The sequence below is a fragment of the Ornithodoros turicata genome, unplaced genomic scaffold, assembly GCF_037126465.1.
Source record: "Ornithodoros turicata isolate Travis unplaced genomic scaffold, ASM3712646v1 Chromosome21, whole genome shotgun sequence".
In the NCBI taxonomy this organism is placed as follows: Eukaryota; Metazoa; Arthropoda; class Arachnida; order Ixodida; family Argasidae; genus Ornithodoros; species Ornithodoros turicata.
The window spans coordinates 156,674-169,244 of record NW_026999337.1 but is presented as its reverse complement, the minus strand read 5'-3'; the positions used below and the strand labels follow the sequence as shown (position 1 = coordinate 169,244).

The window sequence follows — 12,571 nt, the reverse complement described above, 5'->3', positions numbered from 1 at the left end:
GGACAGGGGTTGTATACAAAAGGGCGGCTATTCTCAGCAGCTTTTTGGCCTCCACAAGTTTGTCCCCCATAAATCATAAGCGTGGCCGACAGCCGTGGAACGACCCAGAATCCTGGTCCAACAATTCTATTAGGAAAAGTGAAGCAACACAGTCGCCTCAGCTAGTCTCTACATGCTCTCAATTATGCCAGTTAGCCATGGCCTGACTGGCAACACAAAACCCTGATTGACAGATATCCAGTGGGAATTCTGAAGGATAGTCTTACAAGTCTGAAAACAGAAGCATTTGAGGTGCCAATAAAGGGGGGGGGGGGGGGGGGGGAGCATGTTACTGAAGAATGTAAGAGTAATATATTTTGGGAGAAATTGGATTTTGCCGGAATTGCAGGGAAGCTGGTTCGGGAGGGAGTTAGCTGTTGGAATCAGGTTCATCCTGAAAGAGGCGGACCATTTTTCTGTTGTACTATGTTGCACACCTGCCAACCTTCCACATTCAAAATGCGGGAGACCCCGGAACTAAGAAAGGAATGCACAGGCTTTGAACTCCAAGGTTGGGATAGTGTCTGTTCTTCTGTTCTAGCCATTGTCTTCCCAACACTGTGAGAGATTTGGCAGGTATGCAAATGCCCACAAGATATACTGCTAAACAAAAAGAAATGTCATGTGGATTTGTCCTTTCCAGCTGCCTGAGGTTCACGGCATACTCGTCATTCACGAGATGGGTCTGGGGATACCTTGGTCCAAGGAACAGACGACAGGTTCCTGGATGCGTTGTCCGAGCCATCAGGAGGGAGTTCCCATCTACGTCCTATCAAGGCTATCAGCGTTAGGACCATTGAAGCAAGGGTGGCAAACCTCTGATGGGAGGGAAGGGGGATGACCAAGGGCTCACTTACACCAAGTGTGCCTATGTCAGCAAAATTTTCGTCTTGCAGCAATTTTAGTCTTTTCGTCATTCCAGTGTGGGGGATGTTTTGTCTTGTCACTTTGTATCTCCAGTTGCAGTCAACAGACTGTCTACCCATCTGTACAGCAAAAACTACTACACGTGGCAGTATTAGCTCTGGCATCAAATCCAGACTGTACTGGACTAAGTTAGTGCCGAGGTGGGAATATTTTGAACTCTCTGTAGATTGTCAATGCGGTGTAGTGACGGGAATAAAGAATGACCTTATAATTGTATCGATTTATTGTACAGTGGAGTATGACGGAGTGGGAATAACGAAATATCATAGGTTTATTTGCCTCCCATTATGTATGGGAGGCAAATAAACCTAAGCTATTTTATTATGTTGTGCTGTGGTCCTACATTAATTTGGTGTGAAGTCTGGGCGGTTACAGGTACGCTGCCACAGGGATGTTCGGAGGGTTCATGTTGGCAGATCCATATCTGGTGTACTAATACGCTATGCAAGTCTCTCCTTTGTTTTCCTCTTCCTAGACATTTATTCCTTGTTAGGATACATTTTGTAGGCAGCCACTGTGGTTACGTTCCCTGGTGTTGCAGGTGTATGCTCCTGAAAGAAAGGAAAGAACAGATATTATTTCATGTTCTTGGTGTATAAAAAATCAATAAGGCTATCATTCTATAATGTTCCTCTGAAAGGGTCATCTGCACGCAGGCAAAGCCTCTTGTGGCAAAAGTTGGGTGGCCCTGAAAAGGGCCGTTTTTGTTGCTGGAATCAAGGCTGGTGCATCCTGGTCGGCTGTCAAATTTTATTGCCAGTAGGGAGCCACATTTACTTCCGGAACCTGAAATAAGAAAATCAAATTTCAAGGTCTTGTGCAACGCTCCTCCAAGGCATACCACATACAGCATACTACGGGTTTAAAAAAACCCCTAAAACTTCAGAGTCTAATCATATGCCACCTTTTAAGACAAAATTGGGGCATGCACATACCTTGATTGAAAACGTTCCATAGCTTCTTCCAAGGTTGGCCTTTCACCATAAGAGGCTGACCGTGCTGGGCGAGCTTCCACTGCTGGTGGTTCTTTGTGTTTCTGTTTGATGCGACGTAACACCTCTGCTGTAAGTGCCGTCGCATATTCTGTTGAAGGAGATAATTGCAACATGATCTCACAGGCCAATCGCCGTATAAAGTTTCTATTTCTGTTTTTAATGGGGAATGAACAGTTCATGAACAGAGCAATGAAAAAAAAAACCAACACCATTTTTGTGGTAGTTTTGATAGAAACAGGTGATACAGAACAACGTTGACAGCTGTTTTCTTTTTTTATCACGGGCACGAGAAAAGCACCATGCACACCCCTTTTATCGCTCTGTGAAGTTTTTCATCTACAGCAAAAAGATGGACATCCTGTACTCATGACCGTGGGTACACTCATGTTCAGCGCACCACTGCCAGGTACATACCGTACGTTGCATCTTCCTTCACAGGTACCACAAGCCATGCCTTCTTAACCTTTGAAGGCTTCAGGCGGTACTGCTTGGACCCCTCTTTTTCCAATTGCGCACGGTCAGCATTTTCGTTATAGTGAAGTACGGCCAGTTGTGTCCTACAACATGAATAATGATGTTACAATGTTCCTTCGAAAGGCCCGCCCATGCATTTAATACCTGGCTAGCATTCCCTCATCATGGAACGAAAATGTGTTTGGCGTGAAGTGCAGCATGACGCTGTGGAAGGCTTCCAGACCGTACGTTTGGTCTTGGGAGGACAGCTGAGGGATGTCCTTGAGGAGGGCAGGTGCTGCAATAATGTCTGTGACCTTCCTGTAAGTTTCACTGTCTGCAAAAGAAGCAGAGAAGGAAAGCCACAACCGTGAGTTTGACATGAATACGTACATGAACATGTACGTTCCATATATGGTAACGAGAATCATGTTATTGAAGGATGTTATGAGTGCACTGCCAATGACCAACGCTTGCATGCCAGTTGTGGGCATCAATGCAAACGTCTCCCCACGAGATGCATTCATGAGCATAGTAACATGTATTGTTCCCCTTTGTGATCTTCTGGTCATACTGGAACTGCATGACGTTAGTACTGTGTTACTTTTTTACGCTTCTGCCATCCCCATGCGCCCCCAATGGTTTCTCAAGCTGAGATTCGTTTCTCAAACGGTGAAGCCAACATTTCTGCCCGCCACTACAGTTTACTATACTTCGACCTGATTTCTGCTTGCTCTCATTCTATTCTTTCGCCTTTGTAGCTAGGCTTTTCCAACGTCAATCCAGAATAACTTTTCTGCACTCATCCATACGTGCACAACTTGCTGTTCTCCTCGAAATGGCAGAATGGGCCTGTTGGTACATGACTGAATTAAAACCGGAGCACGGAACACGGTTGTCTGTGTTCCGTGCTCCAGTTTTAATTGCGGTTCTCTGCTGTAGCTCTACACGATATAATATCCACTTGACTGAAATGTAACCCATGAGCAAAACAAAACTTAGACAGTTTTGGGACCCACTTCAGTTGAGCCCCCTCTCCATGCCATGACATGCAAGAACAACCCGTGTCGTTCATAGCACTCCATCGTTTTATTGAATGAGCATTGTTTTATCAAATGAAACTTTTCCAGTTGACCTCTGTCCAGTAGTCAAGTCGACAAAATCATGTTGCAAGATGGCCAGTTTGCCCCCTCATATTGACAGCAAAGGCGTATTCACGTAGAGAGAAAAAAAAAATGAAGAAGGAAAATTTTGCTCCAAAAGACGTGGATGCCAATGTGAAATGCTTACCTTCCTTCAACCACTCACGGGGTTCCGAGGTCGCACCATGGTAGCAAACTGGGTAGACGGGATCATCATGCTCATGGACGTCCACAATGTGGTTGAGGGCCGACATCCACTTTGCAAGACATAGGTCGCCGTCTCCTCCACTCGTCTTTGGGCACCAGTAGGCATGGCGAACGAGGCTATCAACCCACAAGTTCACCACTTGATGGCTTGCAGAGCGGCCAAGTGCCAATAGCTTCTTCTTTACCCCTGGGAACATCAATTTCGTTGTCATTATCCCCAGGAAAACCATAACAGTATGCACTTGGTATAGGCACCTTTGACGACGTGCCACACATCAAAGCGATGTTTTATCTGGGGGCAGCAGTCCCTCATCATCGCCTTGATTCCAGTGTGTCTGTCTGTAATAAGGGTGTCTACGACCATATCATTCCATTCAAGGAATGCCAGGCACCTCTGTAACCCATGCTTCTCCATGGCATTACTGCTCGATACCTCGGTTGCCTGTACAAAAACATAAGCAAAACAGCAAGCATGTGGTAGATGTTAGCCTTCTCCAAAGTTCCTCTGAAACAGTGAGGAGCAAAGCAAAAACTGAAGACAGTACCTTGACCAATTCAAAGTGTATTATGCGGTTGGCAGTGGTCTCGAGCAGGGTGTAGGTTCCATAGAGGGCAGTGTGTCCAGGAGAATCACATCTCCCATCTCCGGCAATGGTTAGGGGACGTGGCTGCAGCTGTCCAAGGAGTTCCTTCTGTCTAGTCTGATAAACCTTGGATTATTGCGGAAAAAGCAGTATACTGTCCATTAGAAGGGGACTCGATAACCAAGTTCTTTCATTCTTGTGGCTCCTCATCAAGAGGGCAAAATATGGGCAATACAATATTGCCTTTTATGTGCAGTAGTGCTGAGTTTGTACTGGCTGTTTCATGCAGATGGCATACTTACATAACTGACAGCGGGAATGAGGTACTCCTTCTGGGTCCTGTAATACTGTGACTTGGACAGTGCTGGCACCCTCAACATTTCAAACATGCGAAGAGCCTTTGCCACGTTCATCCCAGAAAACAGTATGGCCGTACACAGCAGCACGTTGCCCAAAGGTCTGCTTCCGACCCAGGGTTGACTAGACCAGATTCGCTTCCTGCCGCAGCTGCACGTTGCCGCAGCTGCACGTTGTCGTAGCTTGTACCCATGTCCCTCTTGGCTTTATCGTGGTGGTAAGCTCACTGACACCACAGCACAAGAATTCCGACAGGAGCTCTCGCAGACTAGACTCGGCAACAAGAAAGAGGCGTTCACCTTCCTCCCTAAAAGGAGGAGACATGCACATATGAGGTGTTGTTTCTTTGCCCATGGCCACGGACTCACAGTTGATGTATATATGGTCTTGAATGATGGGACCCTGGAGGGCTGCCGAGTTCATCACTGCAGAAGGCAGAGTTTGCAATGCAACTCTTTCCATTATCACAGCACTAAGAATATTCAACTCACTCTTCATCGTCAGAACTTTCCACCACGTCCGACGTATGAAGTGTAGCATCATGTGGGTCAGGGATGCTGCATGTAAAAGATTAAATCATGCCTGTGAATGATATTTAGGGTGATGTATGTGGGTTACACTAAGAAATTACAGTAAACTATCAGTAACTTCACCCCGCCCAGTATCCATTAGAGCTTGCTTGAGCTAAGCAGTAATTTGAGCCATTGAATGTATTTTACAACACAGTAAGTATACCAGGGAAACCACTGTGTGTTTGAGTGAAGCATACATTTCAATTTATCCATTTTTAACTTCAAGGGAGTTCACTACATAAACGACTGAAAATTCTTTGTCTCATCTTCTACCTGAAGTAATGAAATGGCCTTCTGTAAGAGACCTAATGATTACGGACTGTGATCACAAGGCAACATTTCATTTCTTCAGCAATAAATATAACGCAATGAATTTCCAGTTGCTTCCATTACTCTGTCTAAACCCTCTGTATGCAGGACGCTAAAGGTACCTACGGTACTAGAGGTGTCTGTAAAACCGCACATCAGAGTCACGTACCTTGTCGATCCAAACGTGGTATCGAGTTCTGGCACTACATCTGGCGCAGTACCTGGCTCTGGAGTTGAGGCCCTTTGCACACCAGTATCGAAATATTGGTACGTAGACTGCGATGCAGTTTCGCTGCCTCTCATGTCCCCTGGGACACCTTCAGCCAGTGCCAAGGAAGTTTGTGGAGGAAGGCTAAGCTCAGTCTGCACAGTTGTGCTCGACGCAACAAACTCTGTCTGAGTGCCTGTGTACAAATACACGTTTCAACCTTTACACAATAACTGTTCTTTCTCAGTACCTAATGTACACAAAGGAACAGCTGTTTGTGTTCCCATGTGCCTCACATCCTTCTTTACGGCTTCCTCACGATCAACTGGAACTAAGGTATAGAGAAACCCGTACTGGCTGACTGTTTGGTACGGCACCAGAGGTTCCAGTAGTAGTCCATCCAGTATAATGGCTGCAAGACATGGGCAACAGGGAGAAGATATGTATGCAGCTGTCAAAAATACCAATTTTTCTTTGTGCCATATTTTCCCTTTTTACTCTCCCACATGCCGCAATAAAAAAAAATAAAGAAAAAGGATTAGATTAGATTAGAGAAAAGATGTGCACCAATCTCCTAGTGGCATCCCCGTTACGGCACAGTGAACTGCAGTGATAGATGTTTACATATACAGCCTTCTGGATAATCCCTTTGTGAGATGCGCCTTGAAGTGGGAAGTGGGTCCCCAGCACTTGCTTCAGCCATGACCTCCACATCTGAAATATGGCCTTGAGTGTTAACACTCAAAAGAATATGTTGTGGGCCTAGCGGGTACAATAACTAACATAAAAATGACTATGAAAATAAATCTTCCCCTTTGCGGTCCCTGTTCCACTGGCACAGTTATTTTCCTGTCCACATTACGTTATAAACACTGGCAGCCACATCACACAAGATTCCTTTCACAGAACTCGACAATTTTCAGGGCCCGTACATAACCATTATTTTGTGGGACGTGCAAAAAGAATTGCAATTTTTTCGTGGCTTGACAAAACATACCAAATCCAGTTGATCCCGTTGACGTGCTTGCTGCCGCCTGAAATAGAGCCAGAAATTAGCAACAAGGCTGCAGTAGAATACTGATGCAACGTGCTGTGTCTCGGACGTAGCCAAACACAGATTGCGGTGTTTTCACATCCCTGAATGCTGCCATCAGGCTTACACTATGAACTGTAGAAACATCCACTAGCTGCAATAACATTAGAATAACGCTGTCATGTGAGAGTGTTACGTTTCATAGCTAAGAATACAGGCGACCATTAGCACAGCAGCAGCAACACACCAATCCTTTTTTTTTTTCGAGAGTACGCGTACTATTGCGTCAGGATGCTGCAATCATTGTAATAGTTTTTGTACATTAGTAGCCGGTGTGACTGTGACGTTACAATCGGCGGCGAGGCCAGCCGGTGTTCGCGATGATCTTTACTGTGACAACTGATATTTTTCATCGCAGCGTAGCTGTGACCACGCAGGATTGTCACTTACCTCCGTTACTGGTTCCTGCCCTTGTTCCCGATCGAATATGGTAGGCACGGCGTCAATCTTCAGCCGCTTTCGTTTCTGCTGTAGCCCGAGCCGAACTTGCAATACATCGTCATCAAAATAGGCGTCGTCGGCGAAATGACACGAACAGACGCGTGAAACATTCAGTCCTTGGGCCACACCACAGCAATGGCTGGCGATCGCTGCCTCCCACTTTCGTTTCGTCTCGCCATTGCGAGGTCGGTGAAATGTAAGCTCAGGATTCGCGTTGTAAGTATTTGTGCACCCGGGCACGTAGCACCGGTTTCCTGGCTGTGACATCGCACGTCAACGGCGTGAAATCTTAGGGCACACGCTGTGGTTCAAAGTACTTCAAAGCAAATGCGACAAGACAACAAGAAAAAGGGTCAGACGCACGCTCAGACACACACCGAACTCGGCGGAAAGGAAGCGCCTCCTTTTGGTTGGTTTATCCGGGTGACGTCATCCAGTGTCGGCGCCTTGCGGGGATTGCCGTGCGCGCCGGAAGCGCGAACATTTAAAAATCGTTTCTGAGTGAACCAAGTGGATTTGCGCGGAGAAAATTTGCCGGCGTACATTATGAACGACAGGGAACATGACCATAACATTTCCTGAACACGCTTCCGGATGCGACTATCCCTTTAAAATAATAATGTGATACTTTATTCTTCAGAACGATATGCATGTAGAAAGAGAAAACAAACCCAAAAAATGTCCAATTATATCATCTTCAGTGCCATTGCCTTTCTGCACAGTGCCATTAGTGTAACAACTCCTTCTCCGAGTTCCGTTGTGAATGCCTTTTACAGTCAAGTGTTGTACTCCCACCAGTAGTTGCACCTGGAAATGAAATTTGTCTGTTTATTTGTAATACACTCAAGGCACATAACACTGCAGCTGCGAATGGGATACAAAGTTTTTTTTTAACAAAACAGAGACACAAACTGCATATAATCACACATGCAAAAAAGGAAGATGGTTGGGTAATACAGCACTAAAATTCTTAGCACAGGCAATGATAGACACTGATGAGGGAAGCCAATTCCCACTTAATGTAGTATGAATAACAAATGAGTTTTTAGACATTTAAACAGACGATTCGTAACCACCGCTCGACATTTTCCCTTGTAAATTCCGTCGACGCTTAAAACCTGACGGGTATAATTTCTGTTCAGTCACGTCCCGATCTTCTTATAACCTGACAGTATCATTTCTCAATTATCGTTACCACCGCTCGACATTTTCCCTTGTAAATTCCGTCGACGCTTAAAACCTGACGGGTATCATTTCTGTTCAGTCACGTCCCGATCTTCTTATAACCTGACGGTATCATTTCTCAAGTCATCGTTACCACCGCTCGACATTTTCCCTTGTAAATTCTGTCGACGCTTAAAACATGAGGGTATCATATTTCAATGCCCAGTCTGGTTTCGGAATGCAAAACATAACGTTATTAAGAATCGAAAAGCAGGGCACCTGCGAAACACTGTTAGGATACATCAGTATACTGGCACCTTACAAAATCGCGTGACGACAAACAATGATCAACGCCTGTAGCGCAATAAATACTCACAATCTCTGTTGTTTCCAATGGGCACACAGCGTTTTAGGGCCCACCAACATGGCGGCCCGAATGCGTCTCCCACGAGCCCCTCTCCCATACGCGATCCAGCCTTTATACATCAGTGGTTTAACCCGAAAACGAAGAACCCTACACATGCGCAGTTGAGGAGGATACGGAAACGTACTTAGGTGGTAGATAGTGGTGCAACAGATAGCTTTTCCTTGAATTATGAATAAACTATTAGTTTATACAAGACCCATGCGCGCGTCGTAAATATTTTTTGTTTACAACCAGGGGTGGGCAGTAATAGTAATACTTTGTATTATAATACTATTACCGTAAGGCTGCAGTCACACTGGTTAAACATAAAACACCAAACACGAACATTCCCTCAAACATGTTTGACGAAAATGCCTGACAAACATCCCCCATACATGTATGGCTCAACAGCTGTGGTCACACTGCGAAAACGCCGTCAGAACATGTTCAAAGACACGCGTGTATAACCAGTGTGACCGTGCCGTGATACAAAAGTGCGCTTCGGTTGTGTTTGAAAGCTTGTTTTCAAACACTTGAACGTGTATTTGGACACTGTCGAAAAACAGCTCATGGGATTTTGGAGAAATCAAATAAATTTCTTGATATTCATCAAAGAATATGTTGCTTTTTACGTGTTTGAGTGTCAACAACATTGGGCATCATTGAAAATGGCGAGTTCTTTCGGTGTGGAGCTTCGCCGACCTCATCCGATCTGTCGACTTTGGTGGTCGATTAGCATGAAATACATTTCGCAGAAGGTGAGTACCTGTTTACTATCAGTGCTTCAACTCATCGAGCTAAGTTTTGCGTCGCAAGAACAGCACGACGCCGATAGCGGCGTCACCGGGTTATCGTGAAATCATGATCGGCGCAGTTTTGTGCGTCTTGTTTGTTTGTGCTGTTCTCGCGCCGCAAAACTTGTCTGCTATGTACGAACTGCCCAAATGTTAGTACAATGCAATGGTTGTTTTTCTAGTCAAGTGGATAACGCTTGTGTTTGGCGTTTGCTTTCGAGGAGTGAAATGTCGACGCAAAAGGCCCGGAGACGGCAGCGATCAGTCTACGCTTCGCCCGACGCCCGTTTCATAAACATGGTGTTACTCGCAGCCGGAATCCCGAAAGACACAAGAAACTCGAACCCGGACACGAATTTCACGCCAACGACAGTGGAATAGGTATGAGGAGAATGTGCACTCCAATATCAGTTTTAACATGTATGTGCGGTTCTGCTGCTAATGTAATGTGCGTCCAAAGAAGCAAATTAGCGGGCATGTCAGTTGCTGCTAGCACCATGACATCTAGATTTGTTTTTGTTTCTTTGAATTATTCCTTTGTGGTAATTTGTCAAGGTGCTCAGAGCGCTCTGCTGATTTCACCTCTGGGAGCTCATGTACAGTTTATAGTGAAATGTTTCCCAAGAGTTTCCCTGAAACCTTGCATAGTTAGCACCTGTCATACCGTGCACATTGACTGAGTTTTTAAATCCTTGGTAGCACCCTATATTGTCCGCTATATAAGCAGGTCGATATACATTACATAGGATACTTAGAAATTTGGATAAAGTATGTCTAATTATTGCTGTATGTGGATCACTTGCACATAGCGACATTGTTTGCACTGCACATCATAGTGCACCCCGGAACGACACATGGGCATGTGTTTTACTAATTCCCAATGATGAGGAAGCAAAATGCAGGTACTTGCACTCAGCACATGCAGAATTATCACAATAACATAGCTACAGAACAGTCAAGTATGTCAATTTTCTGCTTTAAACGCACATTCGTTGAAAGGGGACTGCACTTTGTGCATATAATTTTTAACATGATCCGTTAAACCATTAGAAAGAATCCTGCAAGTTCAAAAGAATTAGCTAGTCACTATGTACAGTTCCCGAAAACCTATGGTGTAGACATGATTCTGAGGAATCTTTATCATTAGAGCTGCCCCCTTTATCGCTCCTGAGGCACTTGGGACCTTGGTGCTCATTCTGAGCACATGGAAAGAAAGTGTAAAAAAGCCAGAGCAATTAAAAATGTATTTAAGCTATACTGCAGTATAGAAGGTTTTGCATAGCTTCAAACTGCATGAATATGTAACTCTTCGATAAAAATTCTGCACATGAAAATTCACATTCCCTATTGGTAGTTCGTATGCAAATTGGAAGTTGGCATGTGTGCACACTAAGGTATTCCTTATTCGTCATTGCAGCATGCCACAATAGCCAAACTCTGCTTTTCAAAACTGCACGTATGCACATATGCATTTCTACATGGGACAGTTGAAGAGCGTGGCACATCATACCTCTATTTCTCTGTGGCGAGATGAGGAGCCCTCTGCCATCAGTTTCTTTTTCTTTTTTTTTTAGCTTGTGCTATATTATTACGCATCACATATGATCTGGTATGGGAAGGTTTCCATTATTGGGGGTGTGACACAAAGAGCCACATTGGGTGAAGCCACTGGCTGTCACTGTCCATTTTGTTCTGAACTGGCATGCTAAATTTAAAACTCTGTCAAAGTGCATTTGTGCTGTAGTGATGTTACATTAGAGAATTGTAACCATTTAGCTGGTATTTTCATCATTTTATGTGCCCTCTTTATGCCCTTCTGTAGGCAACATAACGTATCGGCACAAGTGAGGAGCTGAATGAGTCACCACAATACACCAAGTAGCTATTCTTCCAGCGACAACTGCAGCACGGCAGCAATCAACACTGAAAAGCGAAACAAGCTCCAGTGAAAACACAAAGTGCCGATCAAGAGCCTCGGTCAGACTGTCAGTAAGGAGTGCTCGCATCCTTGTCTCCTGTGTATTTCTCCCATTTCGTGATAAGCTACCAGTGCTTGTTTGTGTTGCACATGTTTAAGCCAGTGTAGTCACACAAGTATATCCAATGTTTATTTATTACTATATTGTACACAGTATTTATTAGTACTCATTCCTAATATACACAATATTTATCAAAGCGCATTGTTTTAAATTACATAATGTAATGTAGGATGTCAGTTCGTTCTTACACTCTCGGACTGTTTATTGTCTGAACACAAGATTCATGCAAAATAATTTCAACGTTAATCTGGCTGTTATCAATTCTGAGCTTTGTCAACATCTTGCTGACTGTCACAGTTGTTGTGCTGACATTTACTCAGCCTTCGTGTTGAGGAAAGAAAGAAATTGGGGCAAAACCTTTCTTCTTGAACAAGTGGAAGTTGCAAGTAGGGATAATTGTGTTACGTGTTCTCATTTCCTTCGCTATTGAAGTTTCTTCCTTCAAAATGTATTGGTATTGATTAAAATATTTTTGTTTAAGAATCTGTCGTCGTGTGCATTGCGTTCATCATGGGATAATCAATCAATCAAATGTTTATTGACCACATGTTTAAAAAACAGAATACAACATAAGACTGTGAATGAGCTTGGTGACGAGGAGGTGCAGCTTGCTGCTGTGCATGATGCACAAGCAGTTAATGTCCTAGCAGCAGCTCCAGCGGTGCAGCTCGAAAAATGATAACGGTACACAAGAAGCTTCAAGCCTTATTTATCAATGGATGGCTCTCTTATGGCGTCTACAGACTGAGTCAATCCCGCTCACCAAACAAAGTTGACAACTTATTGAAGAAGCAGGGGAATGTCATCCATTGCGGTCTCTCCAGAATAAACTGGGACACGT

The 12,571-nt window shown here is 44.4% G+C and overlaps 2 protein-coding genes and 1 long non-coding RNA gene across 3 annotated transcripts; 1 reads left to right on the top strand and 2 right to left on the bottom strand.

Moving 5' to 3' along the window:
- Positions 1-1,177: 1,177 nt before the first annotated feature.
- On the bottom strand, positions 1,178-4,760 carry LOC135373111 (uncharacterized). The gene is made up of 8 exons (XM_064606384.1): positions 4,650-4,760; positions 4,309-4,473; positions 4,019-4,205; positions 3,705-3,950; positions 2,580-2,751; positions 2,376-2,518; positions 1,902-2,049; positions 1,178-1,752 (listed from the first exon to the last, which is right to left on the bottom strand). The coding sequence occupies exons 1-8, from the start codon at positions 4,758-4,760 to the stop codon at positions 1,740-1,742; spliced, it is 1,185 nt and encodes a 394-aa protein (XP_064462454.1). The 3' UTR covers positions 1,178-1,739.
- Positions 4,761-4,827: 67 nt separating this feature from the next.
- LOC135373112 (uncharacterized) lies at positions 4,828-9,662 on the bottom strand. Its single transcript, XM_064606385.1, has 9 exons — positions 8,868-9,662; positions 7,277-8,134; positions 6,791-6,827; positions 6,418-6,507; positions 6,044-6,205; positions 5,755-5,989; positions 5,196-5,261; positions 5,073-5,129; positions 4,828-5,011 (listed from the first exon to the last, which is right to left on the bottom strand). The coding sequence occupies exons 2-9, from the start codon at positions 7,592-7,594 to the stop codon at positions 4,828-4,830; spliced, it is 1,149 nt and encodes a 382-aa protein (XP_064462455.1). The 5' UTR covers positions 7,595-8,134; positions 8,868-9,662.
- On the top strand, positions 9,206-12,207 carry LOC135373114 (uncharacterized). The gene is made up of 3 exons (XR_010416287.1): positions 9,206-9,655; positions 9,874-10,072; positions 11,514-12,207. It is a non-coding gene; the product is annotated as an uncharacterized LOC135373114 (long non-coding RNA).
- Positions 12,208-12,571: the final 364 nt, after the last annotated feature.